The sequence below is a fragment of the Cupressus sempervirens genome, chromosome 8 (genome assembly GCF_028749045.1).
Source record: "Cupressus sempervirens isolate cs-2001-9-10 chromosome 8, ASM2874904v1, whole genome shotgun sequence".
Classification (NCBI taxonomy): Eukaryota; Viridiplantae; Streptophyta; class Pinopsida; order Cupressales; family Cupressaceae; genus Cupressus; species Cupressus sempervirens.
Genome location: NC_143125.1, coordinates 780163877 through 780187961, shown reverse-complemented (window position 1 = coordinate 780187961; position 24085 = coordinate 780163877). Strand labels below are relative to the sequence as shown.

Here is a 24085-nt window from a genome sequence, read left to right as displayed (position 1 = left end):
TGGAATAGGAATACGTATTCCAATACCACCTATTTGGATGGAATTGCAAAACCCCATTTTTGGGCCAAAATTGGAATACGTATTCCTATTCCGCTCACCAAACGGGCCCTTAAGCATCTTCTATTCTTCCATCCACTCACACACATTCAATCATCAACTTGACCTTATACTTATATCATACACAATCTCAAGTCGACTTGAATATATTTTGGAATAATTAATATTCATCTCCTCAGTTAGCTAGAACCAACAAACAAATCAATTTTACTCAATATGCCAAAACAAGAAAATCCTTTGTTAGCCGACCCTACTCGGTAGACACTAATTTAGAAATGATTTCCTGTGTTAACCAAGGGAACTCAGTTAACACTACATCTTCGCTAACTTTTTTTGGTAACCGAGTGAGCTTGGTTAGCACTGGTTCCATACAAATTTCCTTCGTTAATCGAGTGAGCTCGATTAACACTCAACTTCTTCTAACTTCTCTTTGACGCCCTAGTGAACTCAGTAGACACTATCTTTTGCACTTGGCAAACACTAAAATGCTTGACAGACACAAGAAACTATCTTCATCACCCGAGTGAACTCGACATACACTGACTTGTAAAGATATGACATTTTGTGTAATATCAAAGACAATATACAATTGATCAATTATTTTCAACAAGATAGTATCTTCTTTGCAACAACAACTTGCTTCCTTCACACAATTTTAGTTTAATTTTCCTAAATGTGATATGGGTAGTCCTTTGTCTTTTGACATTATCCATACTATTGCTCCTCCACAAGTTGATATGCCTCATCTTGACACTTATGATGGTAAAGGTAATCTTGTGACACATCTTAAGGCTTTCCAAGTTCTGTGCAGTGATTATGATCATAACCATAGGATCTTAGCTAAGTTGTTTGCTTGAACTTTTTGTAATAAAGATTTTCAAAGGTATTTCTCTTTACCAACTTATTCTATTGGTTCTTTTCATAATCTTGTTAATGCCTTTATACAATAACTTTAGAATAATATTGGCCATTTTATTTCTTGGACTAATTTAATGCATTGTAAACAAGGTCTTAAAGAGAAAGTGAATGATTTTATTGGTAGATTTAAGAATTTGTGTATTCATATTTCTTATCCTATGTCTAATCTTGATATTCAACATATGTTTATTAAAAATTTACAAAAAGACGTTAGAGATGGATTATTCTTATTGAGTTTACCTCTTTTTCACAACTTTTTGCAGTGCTTCATCATTATTAATTACAAGTGACTCAATTTGAGAGCACCACTCCAATGGCTCATGTACCTATTGATAAGAGTGATTCTGCACCTAATTCTAACAAATTTCATAAACCAAACAGCTATGTCAAGATTAGAAAAATAAACGAATACAATAGAAAAAGCATAACTATGTTGGTTTCAATTTGTTGGCTAATTTGAAGAGCTCAATTCTTTGCAAGGATGCATAGGTTAAATGGAGTCTTATTAAGGCAGGGACAAGATATGGGAATGTAGTTGTGAAAAAGCTTGGGCATTCAATGAGGGGCCAATTGTGGAATGACATTTTTGATGATACAACTCCAAGTATTGTGCATGTTTTATCTAGAACTCCCTCTTAACAACCTCCCTTCTTTTGTACAAAGTAATCATTATGCAAGTTGATAATTTGGCAATTGCTCATTGTCGACCTCCCACCCACATTCTCCATTTGCTTGCCATTATTATAAGCATGCAATTTTCATATTGCACAAACTTTAAGTTAATTATGTTCATGTATAAAATTGTAGTTTAGTTGTTGCTAAGAAAAATAAAATATTAACCTTCCCAATAGTGATATTGGATGTTAAATTTAATGAAGTCCTCTTGAACTGACTTCAAGAAAACAATGGGATCAAATATCATAAAAACTAAAGCATAAACATAATTTCACACAAAATCATAAGATTTTTATAAAGAAAAGTTGGTTTCCTATCAAATATAGTTAAACTATTGATAATGTAATATTTCATACAAAATTATAAGATTTCTATAAAATAAAAAAATGCTTTATATACTTACCAGTGCTTGCAATGTGCTTAGACATCTAACAATCTACGTGAAACTAGAATAATATTTTCAAACAGATAAATCAAAATGTAACCCTGTGGATATAAAAAAATTAGTACCACAAATGGCACAAGGGCCTATGCCAAAAACTAGGATAATAATTACAAATTAAAAATTAAAAATCTAACACTGTTTAGAGATTTGAGCACCACAAATGCTGCCAGGAGCCGTGGCTCAAAACTCTTGGTATCAAAGAGAGTTTTTTTAATGAATATATCCTATTTAAGTTTCATTAGTTTCCGAAAAATATTACAATATTCACAGATTGTACAAATTGTGTATACAATGCAAAGATTTGCTTCATCCTAACTCATCCACCAGAGGTATTTAGAAAAATATCACTGGTATAATTGCAAATCATTTCAACACGTAGAACACACAATAAAATGTAGAGGTGCACGAATTGGTTCTTAACATATTGGAGAAAAAGAAACAAGGAATGCCCCTCAGAAAACGACAGCTGCCAACCATACCAAGAAGTAATATGATGATTTATACTTGAGGCTGCCAGGAAAACAACCATTTTATCATCACATTGATTACAAACCTTATTACAAAGCTGTGTATAGCCAGAAAATCTTGTCCTACGCCATACACGTCTAGCTCTTTTCATACTGAAATCATCGCGATCAAGCAAACAGAGACAATCTTAAAAACACTTGTGTCAAAGAACATGGAAGGCCACCTTCATTGCATTAAATTGTTTGCAAATCCTTTCAAATGATCTCGTGCAGCTATCTTGATGCATCTTGTCTGCAATCTTTCTCTCTCACAGCCATATCAGGGACCAAATCAATATCTTTTGCAGGCTGGAAACACACAAACATTTCAGTAAGAAATAAATTAGTGTACTCAAACACATTAAAGAAGAAAAAAAAGTTTTAATTTCTTCCTCTGGATATACAAGGGAAACTAGAAGTATCATATACTATCCTCCGTGTTGCACACATCGATGGTCATGTTTGTGTACCTCCTTTCCACCTTGTTATTCTCTTCTATTTAAACTTGAATGACATTTTGATGTATTGAGAGCAGGTAGTGTTTAGATTCTCACAAAGAGAGCATGGCTAAAAAGATCCAGCTGTTAAATGCATTGATGTGTCTTTGAAGGAGATTGTATAAAGTAAAAATGAAAAAAATGGCGGAAACCTTCACAATGGGATATTAAGACCATCTTGTGAACCACCATTAAAATATCTACTGCTGTGTTTTTAAGTTATTATTATAACAATTAATGAAATTTTTTTGGAAGTGTAATAGCAGACAATCGGAAGCATCCCGCAGAAGATCAGAATTTTGTTTTAGTTGTCCATAAGTAAGCATCAAAGGACTCTAATTCGTCTTTGTTTTTTAAACATTAGACGTAGCAACCTATCATGTTGCATTTTGTTTATTTTCCAAATTGATATAAATCTCATACTTTACTTACAAGCTTCTCATAAACATACAATGTGTGCTCTTTTCATAGTCTTCAATATAATCCAATGTAAATTTAATAATTGCTCTCGAAATAAACATTTTTTGGAATAGAGTTGGTAATTTAAGTAGGTATTAATACCCTACCTTCCATTAATTGCTAGTTACACAAAAGGAATGTCATTTTATCAGATTGCAAGCTTGTCATAAACATATAATGTGTTCTCTTTTCATAGACTTCAATATATTCCAAAGTAAAATTATATAATTCCCCAAAGTAATTTTTTTTAAAATAGATTTGGTTGTTCAAGTGGGTATCACTACCCAATTTTCCAATAACGGCTAATTACACAATTGGGATACCATTTTATCAAAAAAAAAGATTATATAGTATTAATTATATAATTATAAATAAATCAGTACATAGATATCTTTAATACATCTAGAAGACAATATGATACAGATATAATCATAAATTAATAATATTAAATTGTTATAAAATGAATAATTATATAAATATTGTATTTAGATTGTATCTTTTACAATCTGTCCTATTTCAGTTACTAGATTTAAAATATAAAATAATTTAGAAGATATTATTTTTAAAAGGACATAAAATTGCCTCTGGCATTTCCCTTTAGGAAAGATTTTGCAGTCCTTATCTGGAATTTCACCTCCCAAAATTCTGCGGATTATCTCCTTCCAATAGACAATCATTTCAGGAAGTTTATTGCTTTTGTGCTTTATTGGAATGTGCCACGAGGCAAAAGGCTTAGTTTAATGGCAAGAGCTGGGCTGGAAGAGGCATTGAAGTTTTGATGGCATTTTGAAGATCCCCTTTTTTGAGTTCTTGAGCTTGTTGGCATTTGGATCACTTACTGCTCCTGATGGAAACACTGCAAATCCTAATAAAGACTCCAAGGTTGAGAAGGCTGGGTGACAAGGATTTGTGCATGGAGTGTGATGAAGGTTCTTGGTGATCAGAAAAGGTGTTGCAACCTTGCATTTCCAATGTATTTATATTTGGTACCCCGAATTGGTGGAGTCCCAACTCCTAAACTCATATTGAAGTTCTTGGATGAATGTGAGAGATCTCTGGAAGATCTTAGTATAGCTGCTGAGAGGCCTATCCAAAGGCGATATGCCTCTATAAAAACTATGGAGGATCAAAACACTCCAAAGACCTCCAAAAACGTAGATTACTACAGGTAGAAAATATTGATAGATCAGTTTATAAATATTTCCTAGATGTAACAATGCAAAAGCCATCCAAACACTCCTCAACATTTATTGTCCTCTAGTTGCATATGACAGGTTGTGACATAAAAGCATCTTCTAGAAATAGCTTGGAAGAGCAAGGCCAATGTGTGTATTGGAAATTGTGCCATTTTGGTGCCACTTTTGGGCACATAAATTTCGTGAATGGGTTTGGAACTCTTGGTTTGAGGTTCAATATGTGCCTATTAGTTGGGTACTTTGGAAGGATTGTACATGGTTGATTTGTTGCTTGGACTTTTTCTAAGCTATGTTGATTGGGTACTTCGGAAGCAACATAACATGGGCGCATTGTTATGTTGCTTGAATTTATCCAAAGTTGTATGTTGGGGATACTTAGGAGAGCATGTATTGAGATTGTAGATTGTATTGTAACCTTTGCAGTGTAGTTGGTGAATGTTTTGGACTGTACAGGCCTATGTTGTGGTATAAATTTGTTTATGGTCTTATATCCATTCCCCATTTAGTGATTGTAAAAAATCTAAATGTTGCAATTGCTCCACTCTAAGATTTGTTTAGGAAGCATTTCCACCTACCTTGCTTCCTTTTACTTGTATCAGCCCTTTTTCTTTGGATGGTCCTAAACTACGAGGGGTATGAAGGTTTATTGAGCCTGTAGTGCTACACAACTACACCTAAACATGACTGAGATTATGATATCTATTCAAACAGGGATGATACTCAGAGCTCCTACTTAAAGGTCCTCTTAAAATTTCCCAAAGTCAGCTCTTAAGATGTTAATGTTAGCAAAGACTCTATTTGTTACCCCAAGTTTTGAGCACAAATTCTAGAAATTGTAATGGATTCAAAGGCTTCTGAGCATGAGGAATATCTGACCCAACATGCTCTTATTTGTAAATTCCAAAGTTCTAGCTGCTGAAATAATCAGATCTTCATGAGTGGATCTCTCGGAATGAGATTTTTATTTACCCTTATGTCTATGGGCATTTTAGCTTGGAGTCTATATCAAAGTAAGACAAAGTTCATTTTGAGAACTGTCCTATGGTCATGGAGTGATATTTTTGCGCATCAGACAATGTTCTCTCACTTTTGATCCTCAAAGTGATGTTTTCTCTACTGCCCTAATTTGGATTGAACTATTGTTATTTGCCACTATAATACTAGTGGACCAGAAAATTGATTTTCATTGCAAATAGCTTGAGCGGTAGCTTTCTATTTGACATATGAGAATGCTGACAAAACGTGCACAACCTTTGCTTGCCTCTATGTTAAAATTAATTTTCAAGGCAAATAGCTTGAGGGTAGCTTTCTATTTGACAAATGAGACGTTGACAAAACCTACACAATCTTTGCTTGCCTCTATGTTAAAATTAATCTTTCCAAGTAATTCCCTGAAAAGATTATCTTGAAGCTGGAGAACAGAATCCGGAGACAATGGATTATGAGAAGTTCAATTTTGGGTACATGTTTCACTTAATCTAGGCACTAGGCTCCCTAATTCAACAAGAATGATATCAAAAAAACCAGCTGCCCTTCAAAAAGGAGAAAATGACCTACCTTTCAATGCAAAATGGCCTAGAATGGGCCATTTTAGGGTTTGAATAAAAAATGGTAATAAATATTTTTGTACCTAATTTGTGGGCCCTCACAAGTAGCCTATGGGTACAACCCAGGTATCCTTGGATGTGAACCCCATATAGGCTATTTAGGGTATCAATTTAAAAAATAGAGAAATGGTTCTTTAAAGTTTTTCCCAATTTATTTTTGGACCTTCACAAGTACCCTATGAGTATGTCCTAGGTACACCTATGTGTTCCCTAGGTGTGCTCTAGGTGCAAGCTTTATTTTTTGGGTCCCCGCAAGTACCCTATGGGTATGCCCTGGGTATACCTTGGTGCACACCTTATGTGTACCTAGGCATACCCAAGGCTTTCTAAGTGCACTTTGTGCTTGCCCACAACATACCAAAGTGTGAACTCGATTTGGGTGCACGAGGGTGCATGTACAAACTGTACAACTAACACTTTAAGTTGTTCATAGACAAAGATGGCAAAATGTCTACAAGTAAGAAATATGTGAATTTATTTTGTTTATAGGTTCACATCAAAGATTATCTAAGGTGAAGAGGACAAATAACAACATATCATCAATGTTCAACCCATTTCCAAGAAAGGAAGGTCAGGTAATAGTGTTTGACTTGAGCAAGGGAGAAGATTTTAAACTTAAAAGTTAGTGTTAACATGGGAACAACAACAAAAAGGTACACAGATTAGACAAAACAATGTGGCTGATAAAAGTAGACAAAAAGCATTGATTTTGAGCAGATGATGCAGTGAGAAGGATTAGGGGCCATATATTATGGTGAGAAAAAATTAGATAATGAGAGAACCATTAGCTTCTGGGGTCAGACTCACAATGAAAGGATTGTCAACAAGGAAATAATTTATAACGAGGGGATTGTTGGAAAAAGAAGTGCTATTATTGAAAGGAATGACCCAAATGACAAAACGTAAAACAATAATTGTCAAGGAACAAAGGCAAACTTCAGGAAACTAAACCATAAAATATTATTAAATATATTTTCCCATTGTAGATACCTTGTGAAATTATGAAAACCAAATTCTGCAAAAACAAGAGCAATTATTTGATTTAACAATTTGTAGCTTTGTCAATTCTTATTGCACCACTAGCACAAATATTTATTTTCATTAATTTAGGCATGTCGTCTAACCTTACAAATGTTTAGAAGCAAGAAACATAAATAGTCTCCAAATTGTTTTGACTTTTCCACCAAAAGTATCACTTGCCGAAAGAAAAGGACAAGGGCAGTTACTTCAAGGTGCCAGATGTAACAGGTGTTATAGACAACTGACTAATAATCATCACTTTTTAAAGACAAGAATGTCAAAGGAAATGCATGCATAAACAGTTAACATGAACAGCAATTCAGGTCACACTCTGCCAGCTGTCATTACGCAAAGAATAAACATGGATCACAAATAAAAGGCCTACATATAACAATTTACAAGCAAATGAGTCAGCCAGGTTTTAGAACAAAAAGAAAAAATTAAATGAATAATGAATACTCCCTCTCTGACCCAACTGAAAAACAACTAATTTAATATGTTACCAACCTGGCTTGAACCAAATTGTAGGCATATGGATGATAAGCACCCAAGATGGGAAAAGTCATTGTCCCTATTCAAATTATCTGAATATAGATGATTGATGAGTGCCCTAAGGTGAAGCCACTGTCCCTATTTGAATTTTCCAAAGAATGATGACTGGTGAGACATGGTTATAAATTCGTCATCATTAGATTTGAAAACTAGACTCCCAAAACAGTTGAAAACTGAGAGCAAACACACAAATTCATCGAGATGCTTAGTTTAATTTATTCTTTAGTAAACAAAATCATTCAACCTAAAGGATAGAACTTTAAAAAGTATCAAACTAAACCTTGTTTCTTGGTCAATTACTAACTAAATCTTATGTATTGGAGAATTAGAGCACATCAAATCTTCTCAAGAAGGAATTATACTTTTTAACATCCAAATATGTTTATAAATTCTATCGTTATAAGATTTGAAAACTAGAGTCCCAAAACAGTTGAAAACTGAGAACAAACTGAGAAATAAAATTGTGACCAGTCACCTGCCACCATTCAATGAGGTGCCATACTATGAAATCCAGAACCATTACCAAGCAAAATAGTTTCCCAGCCCAAGCACCACATTCATAATACCTAAAACGAGCGACAAACTATCAGATAAAATATACTCCTACTATTTTGCTCATTTATTGAATTATGTAAGAGCATAGCATTAAAAAACCATAATGTTTGCTCTAATATTAAAAAATACATAAATCACTAACAATTACCGCAAAAGGCGCTCTAGCAGATTTGTAGGGCTAGAAACCAGAGCACGATCATAGACCACAACTGTCCTCCGTGCAACATCATTCCAACTGTATAAATCCTTCATCTGGAAGGGATTGTAGATTCATCAAAAACAATAACTTCGAAAAGCATTCTAAATTCAAAGAGTAAAATAAAAGTAATATCCATGTCTAATCTTTCAATACTTTGAGAAAGCAATTTGTCAAGTGTAATATCCCCAAAGTATAAGTACCCAGATTTTTCTCCAGGTTGCAATTTCAATTGAAACAAAGTAGCACTATGTTGATGTGAATTTTGTGTCCACTCCAACATGCAAAATAAAAAATACCAAGTATGCAAATTGGCAACTCTGTGTTGGATAAAACTCACTTAATTTGATGTGATTTGTTGGCAACCACTCAAGGACTCAATGCTATCCACTCAATGGGATATCCATTTTCTGAATGTGAATGATTTGACAATTTGAGCTCTTCAACTATTTCTAATAAAACAAAGTGCAAATGGATTGGGTTTAAGAATCTAAATCAATGATGTGGTGAAACTAAACCAATCCTTGCTTCACCAACTTAAACTACTACACAAGATAAGGTGCAATCTTCTAAGGGTGCATGGCTGATTTTCAAATTGCGAACATTCATTCAAAAACCCAATTCTAGTGCAATCCAATGAGCATTCCCAATTGAAAGTGTTTGCAATGAATTCAGCCTAACCTTGCACTATTACTTGCAATCAACAAGTACCAAAAGGTATGAACTTGAGGTTTTGATGAAGGGTAATCCCCTTAATAACACAAACACACAACATATATAGAGAAATAACAAGAAGTTGCAAGAATAGAAAATTGGCTTCTTATTATCTTCAAAAGTATGGAATTAAAAATTTTAGAAATATACATGCGTAGGCACATGGGCATTTTCCTTACAATATTCTATAAGCTAGATCCACCATAAACATTCCATGAAGTATCCTAGACAACCATGTGGGCCTTCTCTATATAGGCAACTTTCCATCGCCCAAGAAGGTTCTAGAGATTTTAACCAAGGTTGCACAAGGACAGGGGTACTTTGGGTACTTAGGGTACCAATACCGATACTGGTACAGCTATTTTTCATAATAGGGGACGGGGGTACTTGGTTATCAAACTTAGTTTTTAATTATACTTTTATATTCATAGAAAATCTGAAATTATGAGTCATGAAAAGTTTTGTTAAAACAAGAACAGTGATAAAGTTTGCTAATGTAATGTATTGTTTTCAGTTTCAGATTGTTGTATGTTTGTAATAATAATATATGATAACTATTTAGATGCATAACAGAGAAGGCAGACTTTAAACATGAACAAGAAGATCATAAATCATATGACAATGACATATTGCAAATGATAAACTTCTGACTTGAACAGTGATAAAGCTTTTTGTTAATCAGTATTGTATCAAAGTTTCAAACTGATTAGGTATTGAATTAAGCTTGATAAACAACAAGCTGATACGCAAACAAAAAAACGAAAAAATAATCAGAAATCCTAATCAACGTTCTTAGCTATGATGCTCTCCACCGAGTACCCAATACTTAGGATACGTGTACCCAGTACTTGGGTACGTGGGTACGAGTACCAGGGGTGTGGATACGAGTACCCATGCAACCTTGATTTTAACCCTAGACCCTAAAGCCAACCAACCCTAAAATATTATTAATTCATAGTTTGTTACATTAGAGTAGGGCCCATCAACTTTCAGAGCTCAAGATAAATTTTGAAGGAAATTTATCTTCGTCCATTTCAAATGGTGTGAATTTCAAGGACCATAACTCATCGCCAGTTGCTTTGATTGTCTATTATGACCTGATTTTGCAAATGTTGTGAACTAATCTACAACCCTTTACTTGTGCAAGCTCTAGTTTGCCATGGTTTGACCCCTTTTGGAGCCTCTAAAGCCTTCAAAGCTGAGTTCAAAGTTTTTATACCCTGCTACCAATACCAAAAAAAATTCAATAACTTCACAAGTAGACTTGATATTGCAGCAAAACTTTACTAGAAAGATGATATATCTAAAATGAACCTCCACAGAAGAAATGTAATGTCCCCTTTTTAGCATTCATAGAATGATGTTGTCATTAGCCTATTTTCCCACAGTCACGTAGGCTAACCAGGATATTAAAGGGGCTTAGAGGCCATTTGGCCTAGATAGTTTCAGTTGCAGGTCTTTCTGATGGGTTCTGAGGCAACTTTGGGCATACTTACTATTTATAGTAAGTCATCTTCGACATGATCGAACATCCAGTGGCAGCGGTATGTCAATAGTAATTGTTTAAAATCGACAAGAAGACTTGTTTATCATTGATAAGATTTGTTATGCATTGATAAAGCTATTTTATAAAGTTAAATTTAAATATTTAACTTTATTAATGCATAGACTATAATTTGTGGGAAATATTTAAATTAAAAGAGTCCCCTTTATTTTATAACACATTGGAGGCATAAGTTACATAAAATGAGTGATGTTTTATCCCACATTGAGAAAACGAATGATGGAGCCCTTGTGAGAACACTATAAAAGAAATGGAAGAGCTTCTTTTAAGCATGCTTGGAAATATCAAAGAAATTGAAAAATATTCTGGAGATTATGTCTCAATAGTTTGGAGGACGAAATCCCTTCAAGCTGGAAATCTTGACGCCATTGAAAGATATGGTCTTGAGATTCAACATAGTAGCAGTCCGAAAAAGCGGAACCAAAAAAGCAGGCTAAAAAAGCGGGTACGAAAAAGCTGTCCAAAAAAAGCAGAACCGAAAAAGCAGGCTGAAAAAGCGGGTATGAAAAAGCAGGCCGAAAAAGCAGGTATGAAAAAGCAGGCCGAAAAAGCAGTTCGAAAAAAGCAAAGCAGAAGGGGCAGCATAGAAGGAAATTATTACAGCCATCTACAACCAAGTTCTTTTGTTAGTATTGTTTTTTAGGGTGTTATAAGCTTTCAGCTGTAAGTGTGCATTATACCAACATTATCATTTTGTAATCCATGTAAATGCCAAAGTCTTGGCCATATTTCATGAGCATTGTAATTTTCATTGCAATTAAGAAAATAATAGTTGCTAGTGTCATTTAAGCAATTTAATATCATTATTTATCAGCTAGTTAGTTTGCATACCAACTGTTTGTAAAAATGCCAGTTGGTTGTAGGTGTTCATTTCTCATGTTTAGATCATATATATGCACTGAATATTGTCAAAATTAGTAGCACACTCATGTTAGGTCATTGTGTAGTCCATTGTAGTCTTCTAGCACAAGATTTTCATTGATGCAAATTGTAAAAAAAGTCATTTGAAGCTAGCTGAAATACTATATAAGTCATACGTCCCTTGCATGTGAATTGTTTGATGAAATTCCTTGAGCTTTCATCAGCATTTTTTAGGGCAGATTTGAAGAGGGTCATTACAGTGGTATCAGAGCTATAAGTCCTGCCATCCTGTGGAGGTCTTATAGGGAATTTGGAACAGCCAGATATAGGGGAAAGTGTTTGACGAAATGTCAAAACACTAAAATCAAAGCATTTATGTTTGAGCATGCGACAGGGGCCTTATAATTTCCGCGATACCAGAGCAAGACAAAATAGGATTTCAGACTTGCAAAGCAAACAGTCTAGTACATCTGTGCAGGTGGACATTGAATCCAGCCATACAGACACAGAGGAGATATTCTTTGATCAAGACAACCATATGGGTGATCGAGATGACAAGAATACAGGATTAGGCGGAGGCGGGAATGCCGGTTCAAATCAGGGAAAGGAAAGATTCTTACAGTTATTAGACACCTTAGCACAGGGACAGCGATCAGCAGAGCAGAGAGCACAGGAACAGGGTCAGAGATTGGAGGTTATGATGTAGATGATGGCTCGTCAAATGGGGTTGAATGCTAATGTGGGTGGAGGAAATAATCAGAATGGTAATAACCAGAGTGGTAATAATCAGGTTGGGACGCATAATAGAGGTGAACAAGTTGGGAACAATTTCGGTCATGCACCCCAGCAAATTAGGACAGTGAGTTCAAGGCCCATGGTTCCAACATTTCCTCCTAGAGCCCCAGAGCAGCCCATACTAGAGCCCTAGATCACTGATATACAGGACCAGTTGAGAAGAGATTGGGAAGCCGGAGGTCCAGATTTTACTGCTGCAATTACTTTTAGGGAGTATATGGATGTGCGGATGAAACATATGCCACGTGGACATGACAAGAACCAGAGCTATGAGCTACGGAAGAAAGTAGGGAAACTTCAGTTATCATATTATGATGGCTCGGAGGAGTCTACAGCAAGAGCTTGGGTTCAAAGGCTTGACACATACTTTCAAATGAACCCTATGCCTGAGGAAGAAGCTATTAAGTATGCAGCAATTCACCTAGATGTGTTAGCACACGAGTGGTGGCATCATGGTATGGTCACTATGGGTCATGCACACATTACCTCATATGTGGAGTTTACGGAGAGACTGATTGAACGTTTTGATAGGCCTAAGGATCGTACCTTCCCTATGAAAGGCAGAAACTTGTATGAGGAGTTTAACAGACATGCTGATTCGATACAGGGAGACATTAGCACATCTTTAGGTAATGGTTTATCTGCATCATCTTCACAGGTAGAAGGGGTTACAGACATTGTGCAGGTTGAGCCAGAAGATGATATCACAGGCACACTGGATTGTGCGATTGACACAGATAGTGATTCCAGTACCGTTGGGTTGGATGAAGTTACAGCAGTTGAGGATACTGTCATGTTTGAGGATAGTACAGTTGATCAGAAAGTGAGCATTCAGGACTTTGCAGAAAATGAGTATCAGGCACAGTTGGATGCTTCTTCACATGAGATAGAGGCTAGTAGCTCTTTACTTGGTTTGCCAAGCCAGCTGAAGACAAGGGACAAGAATATTGTCACGTCTTTATCTCATCATGACAAGATACATGGATTGATTGAGAATCACATTTGGATGATTCAGCTGCAGGAGAGACAGAAAGGAGTCACAACAGGTTCTTCTTGTGACAACTTACAACAGATCAAGGAAGGCATGGAGGCAATGAAGGTAAGTTACATACACCTACTTTCAGATCGCGATCATCTCCTTAATCTTGCAGGGATCTATTTAGATGCATTGAAGAAGGAGGAGGAGGTTGACCGGCTTTCTCATGAGCTGGAGGATACTCGGAATTCCTTGGTGTGTATTCAGTTGGCTCTCCAAGATTCTGAGAGACATGTGGATGAGCTTTGTCTTGAGGTGAGCTCAATTCGGGAGTTAGCGTGTATAGCAGGGACTCAGTTTTCTTTTACAATTAGGTCACATGTTGATGATTTCTCAGAGATGACAAAGTTTACAGGAGAATCCCAGGATCTGAGTATTACAGATGATAGCTATTCTGAGGTTATTCCTTTGGACAGTGTACCAGGGATAGAGTATAGGAGTTCGACCAGTCGGCACAATCATGTGTCTAGTCAGCTGAGAGTTGGCGAGCAAGACATTTCTATTGCTTGCAAGCATTTTGATGTTGTTCGTCAATTGTTAGCAATTTATGGATGGGGTTCTCCTACTAGTGATGAGCAGGGAGGCAGTTATCTTTCCTTGACACAGATCCACTCTTTATGGGAGGCTATCCGGATTCTGAGACAGAATTTTATGCAGTTGGTAGTGGACAGAGATTATCTTATGGAGTGGAGCAGTACAGCATATGACGCGTTATTGGTCAAGGAAGATGAGGTGAGTGAGCTTACTCAGCAGCTCAAGGTGACTTCTGAGTTTCTTGAGAGTACACAATTGGCTTTCAAGGAGTCACAGTTTCATTTAGCTAAGGCGACCATGGAGTTACAAAGACTTCAGTCTTTACCAGATCTGTACAATCACGGACCATGGTGTCTGGTGATTCGGGGATGTCCATGGTCGAGGTTGATAGAGGCAATGGAGATGAGGATATATCTATCCACGACACTAGTATTGGCATATTTGGTCCGTTTCCACTGGAGGTAGGTTCGGCTGAGTTAGGTGCTGCAGCTGAGCATTGTGGTATGTTTGACTTGAAGGGCACAAAGACTAGTGATGTTGTTGATTCTGCACTCTTGATTATATCATCCTCTGACTTAGCTGATGAGCAGTTACAGTTGGTTGTATCATGTCTGCAGGATGAGTCTTTGACTGGGATTGATTCTTTTTACCGGCATTATACTGTAGGATATGTTCATCGATTTGCTTTTGATCCATGTGTTGAGGAGTTGATGGCAGACAGGTTTGGTCTGGGCTCTCGTTTTTGTTATCTACCGTGTAATGACTATTCACCATCAGCAGTGCATGGGTGTCATGGTTATGAGACAATGACCGATGATCTGCAGAGTTGTAATAATTGCAGTAGGTGTGCAGTGTGTGGATTCTCTGTATTTGGTGTAGTTTCATGCGGGAGTATTCATCGTTGTTGCAGAATTGTATTGTACATTCCACATAGGCTAGTGGGATTTGGTATTTACTATGTTGGCAGTTTGGGTTATCTACTCTACCTGGGTTCTGATATTTCGAGAGCTTGTTTCTCATGGGTTCCTGACTTTGGAGTTTGGGTGAGTTGTATTCGCCAATTTGATTATGGATTCCTCTTGGTTAATTTTTAGAGGTTGTTGCCGGAGCCTATGTTGACTAACAGCAATATAGTTCATGACTACATTTGGGATCCAGGTGGATTGATTGGGTTGTTGTTCGACCATTGCTTGGGGACAAGCAATTTTGGGAAGGGCGGACTGTAATATCCCCTTTTTAGCATTCATAGCATGATGTTGTCGTTAGCCTATTTTCCCACAGTCCCGTAGGCTAACTAGGACATTAAAGGGGCTTTTCAGTTGCAGGTCTTTCTAATGGGTTCTGAGGCAACTTTGGGCATACTTAATATTTATAGTAAGTCATCTTGGACATGGTCGAACATCCAGTGGCAGCGGTATGTCGATGGTAATTGTTTAAAATCAACAAGAAGACTTGTTTATCATTGATAAGATTTGTTATGCATTGATAAAGCTATTTTATAAAGTTAAATTTAAATATTTAACTTTATTAATGCATAGACTATAGTTTGTGAGAAATATTTATTTTTAAAAGAGTGCCCTTTATTTTATAACACATTGGAGGCATAAGTTACATAAAAGGAGTGATGTTTTATCCCACATTGAGAAAACGAAGGATGGAGCCCTTGTGAGAACACTATAAAAGAAATGGAAGAGCTTCTTTTAAGCATGCTTGGAAATATCAAAGAAATTGGAAAATTTTCTGGAGATTATGTCTCAATAGTTTGGAGGACAAAATCCCTTCAAGCTGGAAATCTTGATGCCATTGAAAGATATGGTCTTGAGATTCAACATAGTAGCAATCCGGAAAAGCGGAACCGAAAAAGCAAGCTGAAAAAAGCGGGTACGAAAAAGCAAGCTGAAAAAGCAGTTCGAAAAAAGCAAAGCAGAAGGGGCAGCATAGAAGGAAATTACTACAACCATCTACAACCAGGTTCTTTTGTTAGTATTGTTTTTTAGGGTGTTATAAGCTTTCAGCTGTAAGTGTGCATTATACCAGCATTATCATTTTGTAATCCATGTAAATGCCAAAGTCTTGGCCATATTTCATGAGCATTGTAATTTTCATTGCAATTAAGAATATTAATAATTGCTGGTGTCATTTAAGCAATTTAATATTATTATTTATCAACTAGTTAGTTTGCATACCAACTGTTTGTAAAAATGCCAGTTGGTTGTAGGTGTTCATTTCTCATGCTTAGATCATATATATGCACTGAATATTGTCAAAATTAGTAGCACACTCATGTTAGGTCATTGTGTAGTCCATTGTAGTCTTCTAGCACAAGATTTTCATTGATGCAAATTGTTAAAAAAGTCATTTGAAGCTAGCTGAAATACTATATCAGTCATACGTCCCTTGCGTGTGAATTGTTTGATGAAATTCCTTGAGCTTTCATCAGCATTTTTGAGGGCAGATTTGAGGAGGGTCATTACCAGAAATCAAAACATTCTGAGCTCAAAGAATCAACTTACTAAAAATAGTAAGCTTCTAGAAATAACACTAAGATAGCCCTTAATGAAAGACAAATCAGAAACAATTTTGGGTGATGCAAGATTGCCCTTACACACAAGATGCTCCTGCATTAGGTTTCACCATTAATCAACAATAATATCTTCCATTCAACTACTTAAACAACTTCTACTTAAGATAAGAAATTCCTATTCTAAGTGAGAAGTAGGAAGCTATTCAACACTCCAAAATAACACAAGTAATTCACCATGAAATCAACAATGAATCTGCAATTACTTTAGCAACATTTTAGCAACAATTTCTCCAAATTTCCTCTATATAAATAGTTTGAGCAAGTCTTATATAGAAACTTCATGTACAATGGATGGCTCAAATTCAAGACCGGTGGCCCCGATTACTTCAAATAACTTTCAATGCCTGATCTTTGGATTCACATTTTCAATTCTGAGTTTGAAACACCTGATTTCTCACTTCAGCACACCCAAAACCACTTGATTCTATAATTTTACCATTGGGTAATTGGCTTCAAACCCATAACTGATTGAAAACTTGAAACAAATCTGAGTTTTCTCAAGTCTGCTATAATTCACATTTTCAGTTTGTTATTGGAAGATTTCTTATGTCTTCAGACCTTAACCTCTCCACTTTTCAGCGATTTTGATCACCTTGATAACCATCAAACTCAACTCCAACATCAATTCCAATTTTCACCCGTTCTCAAGTCTGTTCTGCACTCAAGCAATTTTTTTTGTTGATTTGGTATTGCTTTGTTTTAAACTCTCACCACAACCTATCATTTATAGCAACCAAGGGGTAATTCACATTTTCAGTTTGTTATTGGAAGATTTCTTATGTCTTCAGACCTTAACCTCTCCACTTTTCAGCGAGATTTTGATCACCTTGATAATCATCAAACTCAACTCCAACGTCAATTCCACTTTTCGCCCACTCTCAAGGCTGTTCTGCACTCAAGCAATTTTTTTTGTTGATTTGGTATTGCTTTGTTTTAAACTCTCACCACAACCTATCATTTATAGCAACCAAGGGGTGTGTCAAAGGGTGGTATCTATTCTCCAGATTTCTTCCTTAATGGGGGTTCAAAATTTCTCCAAAGGCCTCTAAATTCAAAGACTAAGAGAGATCAGATTCTCGACCTATATCAGACTCTTGTTCAAACGACATTGCACACCAAGTTTGGTTCATAACAAATCAAATTTCCCTCTCCTTGGCTTTGAAATTATCTTTTTTGAATTGGCGACTCAGATTTCATCTTGCAATTTAGACTTTCAGTTCAAGTGTTCCATTATGCAGGGGAATCCATTCTGCAATGAATATATATAATTCACACTAAGTATTATTGCTTTCCTTTTGTTTTGATTTTCTTCTTATCTTTGTTGATGCCCTTCTTGGAGCTTGTGCTTAGGTATATTTATATCTTCCTCCATGAGGTGGGAAGAACATTGTCAGCATTATGATGGAACATTATGATGGAAGAGTGGCAAAGCATAATGATGATATATGGTTGTTATTGATGGCAACATGGCAACTATTGACAACTAATATGATCGGTAAAGGGATAAAAGTCAGAATAGGAACATGATCAGTGAAGGTTTAATGATCAGTGAATGAGCCTATGATCAGTGACTACAATAGAGCAACTAACAGTTACAATGCATTCCACAATGAATATATAATTCACACCAAGTATTATTGCTTACCTTTTGATTTGATTTTCTTCTTATCTTTGTTGATGCCCTTCTTGGAGCTTGTGCTTAGATATAGTTATATCTTCCTTCATGAGGTGGGAAGAGCATTGTCAGCATTATGATGGACCATGATGGAACATCATGATGGAAGAGTGGTAAAGCATAATGATGACATATGGTTGTCATTGATGGAAAAATGGCATCTATGGACAACTAGTATGATCGGTAAAGGAATAAAAGTTAAAATAGGAACATGATCAGTGAAGGTTTAATGATCAGTGAATAAGCCTATGATTGGTGACTACAATAAAGCAACTAACAATTACAATGCACCTTCACATCAATCGAGGCAGGAGAAGAATCAAGAGATGAGATCACACACAGACCCCAAGTGATTATCCCATTGCATATTTATGGACACAACATAATTAGTTGACTGGTGTAAATAGTTTGAATTATTCCAGATGTTAAGCAAGGGATGAACACTCGAGGAAAGTTGAAAGATTCAAAATCAATGAAAGGTACAGAATGTGCAATCCTATTGGATATTATTCTAAGTAATTGATAGGGAAGTCCAGTTGAAGGCTGATGCAATCAGAAAAAATCACAATAACACATAGAGAAATGCCAAATGCTTAAGGAGGTTGAGCATGAAGATTAAGATTTGAACAAATGGTCAAGATTAAGAGGCAAAAAGTTATGTCTAACCTAATAAGTTGAAAAGGAAGGTTCATAACATAGTAGATGTTGATGAGAGAACATAGTGAATTGTGAAGTGTATGAGGATTGTGATCAAGACACAGAGCAGAGAATAGTTGCACAAGAGCAGAGAGCTAATTGGATCTAACAGGCAAGAGTCATATCCAGATCAGTGATTTAGTTGTTCCCTAATAATTATAACATTAAATCCCTTAATCCGATGAGCTCTTAAAATAGTTCAAATTTTTTAAAGAGATAGATCCTAGCAGATTTGTTTGTAACTTTGTACGTCCAACAAGGTACAAATCACTCTTAATAGGATGAATTGTCAGAAAGGGTAATTGTATGCTCCTAACAGGGCAACTCATTTACTGTATTATTGAGCTTGTGGGTATCATCCCCACCATGGTTCTCACCCTCTAACAAGGGTTTCCATGATACCAAAATCATTGTGTTAATTGTGTGGTGGTTTAATTTATTAGCTTTTATTCGTCACCATCAGTTATATGTTTTACTATTTGGAAGTTTATATTTCAAGTTAGCAGATCGGTGGTAGAAGTTTTAAATAGCTGTTCGTATTGATTCACCCTGCCCCCAAGTACTCGAGAATCCCAATAGTTGGTATCAGAGCTCTGGTCCTCTTGATAATAAGCCTAACAATTTGAGGGAAAGATCCACAATCATGAAAAGTTACAAGTAGGAGAAGCAACTTGAAAGTGTTCACCAAATGATTCAAGGGTTGTAAGAAAAGCTAAGAAAATCCATAGCTATGAGAAGAGAACTCACTGGCAGGCTGAATGAAAGGCAGGATTACATTGATCAACTGTCTGAAGGAGTCTGAAGAAGCAATAGCAGAATTGATGGAAAAGAATAAGTTCAAAGACAAGGTGGAAAACTTGAAAAGAGAAATTGAAAGCCAATCAGTCAGTATGTGTGAAGATCTTGAAGGAAAAAAGGCAGTTGAGCAAGCTAGGAAATTTGCTGAAGATGCAAGAAGAACTGCTAAGAATACATTGAGGGAAAAGAATAAGCAAATTTTCAGTATATTCCAAGCGAACGATATCATGCATGAACACCTTCATGCAAATAAGGTGGAAAACCAACAGATTGTGATTGAGAATCAAAGGTTGAAAGAAGAGAATAAAAATTTTTAGAAAGATCTGCAAACTGAGAAAGATGCAAGTGCAAAGCTTAAGCAATACATTGACAACATGCAAAAGCTTGATGATCAGTTAAGAACCAAAAGAGACACAATGATACAACCAATCTTGGTTACACAAACAAAGAAACATTCATTATCAATGAGTCATCCAAAGGTGAATTTCATGATCAAAGTCCTCCAAAGGTGAATCCAAGAAGCAATAGAACAACCAGAAGGAAGCCACAAACAAACCAAGTAAGAGGTCTAACAAACCTCCTTGTTAATTGTGGAAAGATTGGTCATATCCAAAAATATGTGCAAAAGTAAAAGTCCACTTCATTTGAAGGACATTGCTACAATTGTCATAAATATGGTCATTTTGCATTTGAGTGTAGATCTAGACCAAATGATATACCAAACAATAGTAGTTTCAATGGCTATTATTATACTGGCAACAAACATGGACACAAAGCTGAGGAATGTAGGTCTAAGGTGAAAGCTCCTATTATTATCACCTGTTCAACCGGTGAACATTAACAAAAGAAAGCGATAGTTCAATCCCGCATGCTTTGTGTGTGATAAGTTTGGACATTTTATTGAGAATTGCAGATTTAGGGCACAAAGAGGGAATGCTAGAAATTGTCTTCCAATATTTTGTTTCCATTGCAACAAAATTGGTCACATTGCCAAAGATTGCAAACACAGGAACCAATCTCTAAACTGATCCCATGAAAGAAAAATAAAAAATCCAAGTCTTGCTGAGATCAGAAATCAGATGAAGAAGACTTGGGTAAAGAAAGAAGAGAGAGGAGCAGGCCATGTCATCAGAAATAAAAACACCATCCTCTAGGAGAAAAAATCAGTCATCAATCCCCTCTAGTAAAGAGTGGTAAGAAGGATTTGCATATTATTATGTAAGAATTCATCATGATGATTTCAATGAAGATTTTGAGAGAAGGGAATAACTCTGCGATGACCACTCTTAAAAGTTTCACATATCTAGTTGTTATCAGTCATAACCATCAGTAAAGCACTAACCGAGGAGTATTCGTTAACTAGTGATAAGACACTATTTTGACCATTGGTAAAGGTACTATTTAAACCGTTGCTGACCACAACATCTATTTCAAAGCGATAAATAGAGGCAAGTCATTCCATTTCGCACCTTTACATTCATCTGTGAATTTGTGAGCTATTTTGAGCATTATCAAGCGAAACTGATAAGATCAAATTGAAATTTGTGCAAGGATTTGATATCATGTTTTAATGAGCCCTAACTGGTCTATCCCAAAAAAAACCAATTCAGTTTATTGTTAATTCTATACATTGTTCCAGTTGAGAAAATGGCACAAGATGTTGGGACACTTGTCCTAATCAGCAATGCAGAGGAATCACGAACAAAATACAAGCCCCAACCAATCAAGAAGGTCAACGTAGACATGTTTAGTGCATTGTTTACTGTTCCACAAGGTGTAGTACAAAGGATTGTGTGAAGATGGAGTATCGAAAGATGAACACAAACATCTTTTAACCAAGGGTTTAGTTTACATGGTAGATATTCCTACTGAATTTCACCCATATTAAATTCAATATGTGTTGAGCAGAGTGCACAATCAATGCATGTGATTGGACAAACCACACAAGATATCAAGAACTATAATCCATAGAGTAACTGGGTTTCGAGCACAGGGCCAAGAATACACCCTAAGACAAGTAGCAACCAATTTGGCTACTAACCTAACCAAATCCAAATATGATGGAATAGCCATGACAATTGAAGAGATACAAGACAAAGAGATTCGTTTTGCTTCAATGGTGATAGGGTATAGAGTATACCTGTCAAGCAAGACAAACAGTATTCCAAGTAGTGTTGTCCATGCAACCTACTAGATAGCAAAAGATGTGGTGTATGATCTTTGTGAGATGATCAAAACTCAACTACTAGAGAATATTAAAAGGCTAAAGAGGGACAAGAAACAATTATTGAAGTATGGAGCTTTACTGGTATGTATTTTCTTTTACATCCAAAATTATCTTCCAGGTAGAGGTCAAGTTATATGGTCAAAGGATCGATCAATGAGAATTACAATACTGTAATGTGGGATTACTATAGATATTTTCAATCTAACATGCATAAACGAGAAAGAAACCCTACTAATATTGTAGATAAATATAAGAATGATATTTGCTTTCTAGTTGATAAAGACCATTGTATTGTGCAGGTTGTAGGCCACATAATCCATTTGCTTCCACCTATGGGCTATGAGATTGATGATGATAATGTCAGAAAGCATGCTGATGAATTGTTGTCCAAACCGATAGACAAGAAAGCATATATATTTGGTTATTCAATGAAGCTCTTGCAGGTACCCAAAAGGAGTTGAAGACATTGATGATAGAGATGAAGACAAGGAGAATACCAAGTCAAATTGGTGGTGAAGAAACAGGTACATCAGGAACAGTCACTGTGGTGATTGAAGACCCATCAGCCAACATACCTTCCAAATACAGGAGAGTCAAGGTCAAGCAGACTCAATCAGTGACAAAGGAAACAAAAGACTAAACCCGTAAGAAGAAGAAGTCAAGCCACAAAAGAGATCTCCAGAAAGAAGAAACATAACAAAAGACAAGATGAAAAGGAAGAAGTTGAAAGAATAAAGTCAGATACGGAAGCGAAAGTATACCTTTGATGTGATGAAAACAAGAAAAAGATCGAAGACGCAGTTGTAAAACATCTTCATAAGTTCAGCAAGACACCCCTGGAATTGCATTCAATTATTGCTGATTAGTTGCAACAAATGATTGATGCAAGATGATCATTTGCCCTATAGATGGACAAAGAGATGATAGAAAAAGCTCTATTAGAGGCACAACCTGAGTTTAGCCCAGAAGATGCTAAAGCATTGTATGAAGCTCAGGAGAAAGAATTTGGAATAAAGAACATAGTAACAAAGATAATTGTTGAATATGTACAAAGTTTACATGATGAAACAGTTGACATGTGGAAGAAGATTCTGAAGAATGAGGAAGGGAGAAAAGATCAGTCCACACCAATTCAAGTGGGTTATACATTTAAGCAAATAATTGGTGATGTTATTATGATGTCTCTGAACAAGTCCAGGACATAGAAAGACAAAGCATGGAGATTCCACCAACCAGTGAATCTGAAGTAGTAGTTGTTGACATAACTAGTCAACAGGAATCACCTAAGGCACAAGAAGAAGCATTGTTACTCGAGAATAAAGACGAAAAGTTTGCAAAAAGTCAGCAAGTAGAGAGACAGGAGAAAGCTGAAGAAGAATGTCATGTGAATAGAAAGATGAGTATAGAGCAAAGTACACAGAAAAGGCACGAACTGGTGCAACTACTTATAGAATAAGAAGATTTAGGAAAGGAGGAAGAAATTCCTACACCAGTAGATATTTCCAAGTTAAAGCCCAAAGCGCTGTTTTAATACTCAGAAAAGGTGAACAGGAAAGCAATAAGAGACAAGGCAAGACTTAAGAAGAAGAAAGCCAAAGTCTTAAAGCAAGCCAGAAATGTCTTGGCAGAGCTAGTTCCAGACACGCCATATAATGAAGAAGATTCAATTATAGATCAATTAGCTACATTGATCAAGGCAATATCTGATCAATGTCCAGATTTGCAGACAATTGCAATGAATATTCTGGAAGAAACTTTGAAACCAAAATATCCCTGTCCTAAAGCTTTATATTATTATAGTTTAATGATACTTTAAACTTTGTTTTTGCTATGTTTCAAATTCTACTAGTCCTTCGATGGCTCTGCTCATTTTCTTTTAAACCCTGTGATCTACCCACATATTTGATTTTGTTGCAAT

General features: G+C 36.0%; 1 protein-coding gene across 2 annotated transcripts in view; it reads right to left on the bottom strand.

The window, feature by feature from the left end:
• Window positions 1-2181: 2181 nt before the first annotated feature.
• The window catches only part of SETH2 (UDP-Glycosyltransferase superfamily protein), a 45906-nt gene continuing 24002 nt past the window's right edge, over window positions 2182-24085 (bottom strand). Inside the window, exons 6-8 of one of the 2 annotated variants that reach the window (XM_089795304.1) lie at window positions 8636-8739; window positions 8408-8498; window positions 2182-2910 (exon numbers count right to left, since the gene is read on the bottom strand). In XM_089795304.1, coding sequence (XP_089651430.1) covers window positions 2836-2910; window positions 8408-8498; window positions 8636-8739 — 270 coding nt within the window. In that variant the 3' untranslated portion in view covers window positions 2182-2835. The remainder of the gene's footprint in view (window positions 2911-8407; window positions 8499-8635; window positions 8740-24085) is intronic. The other variant, XM_089795305.1, reaches the window with a different exon arrangement.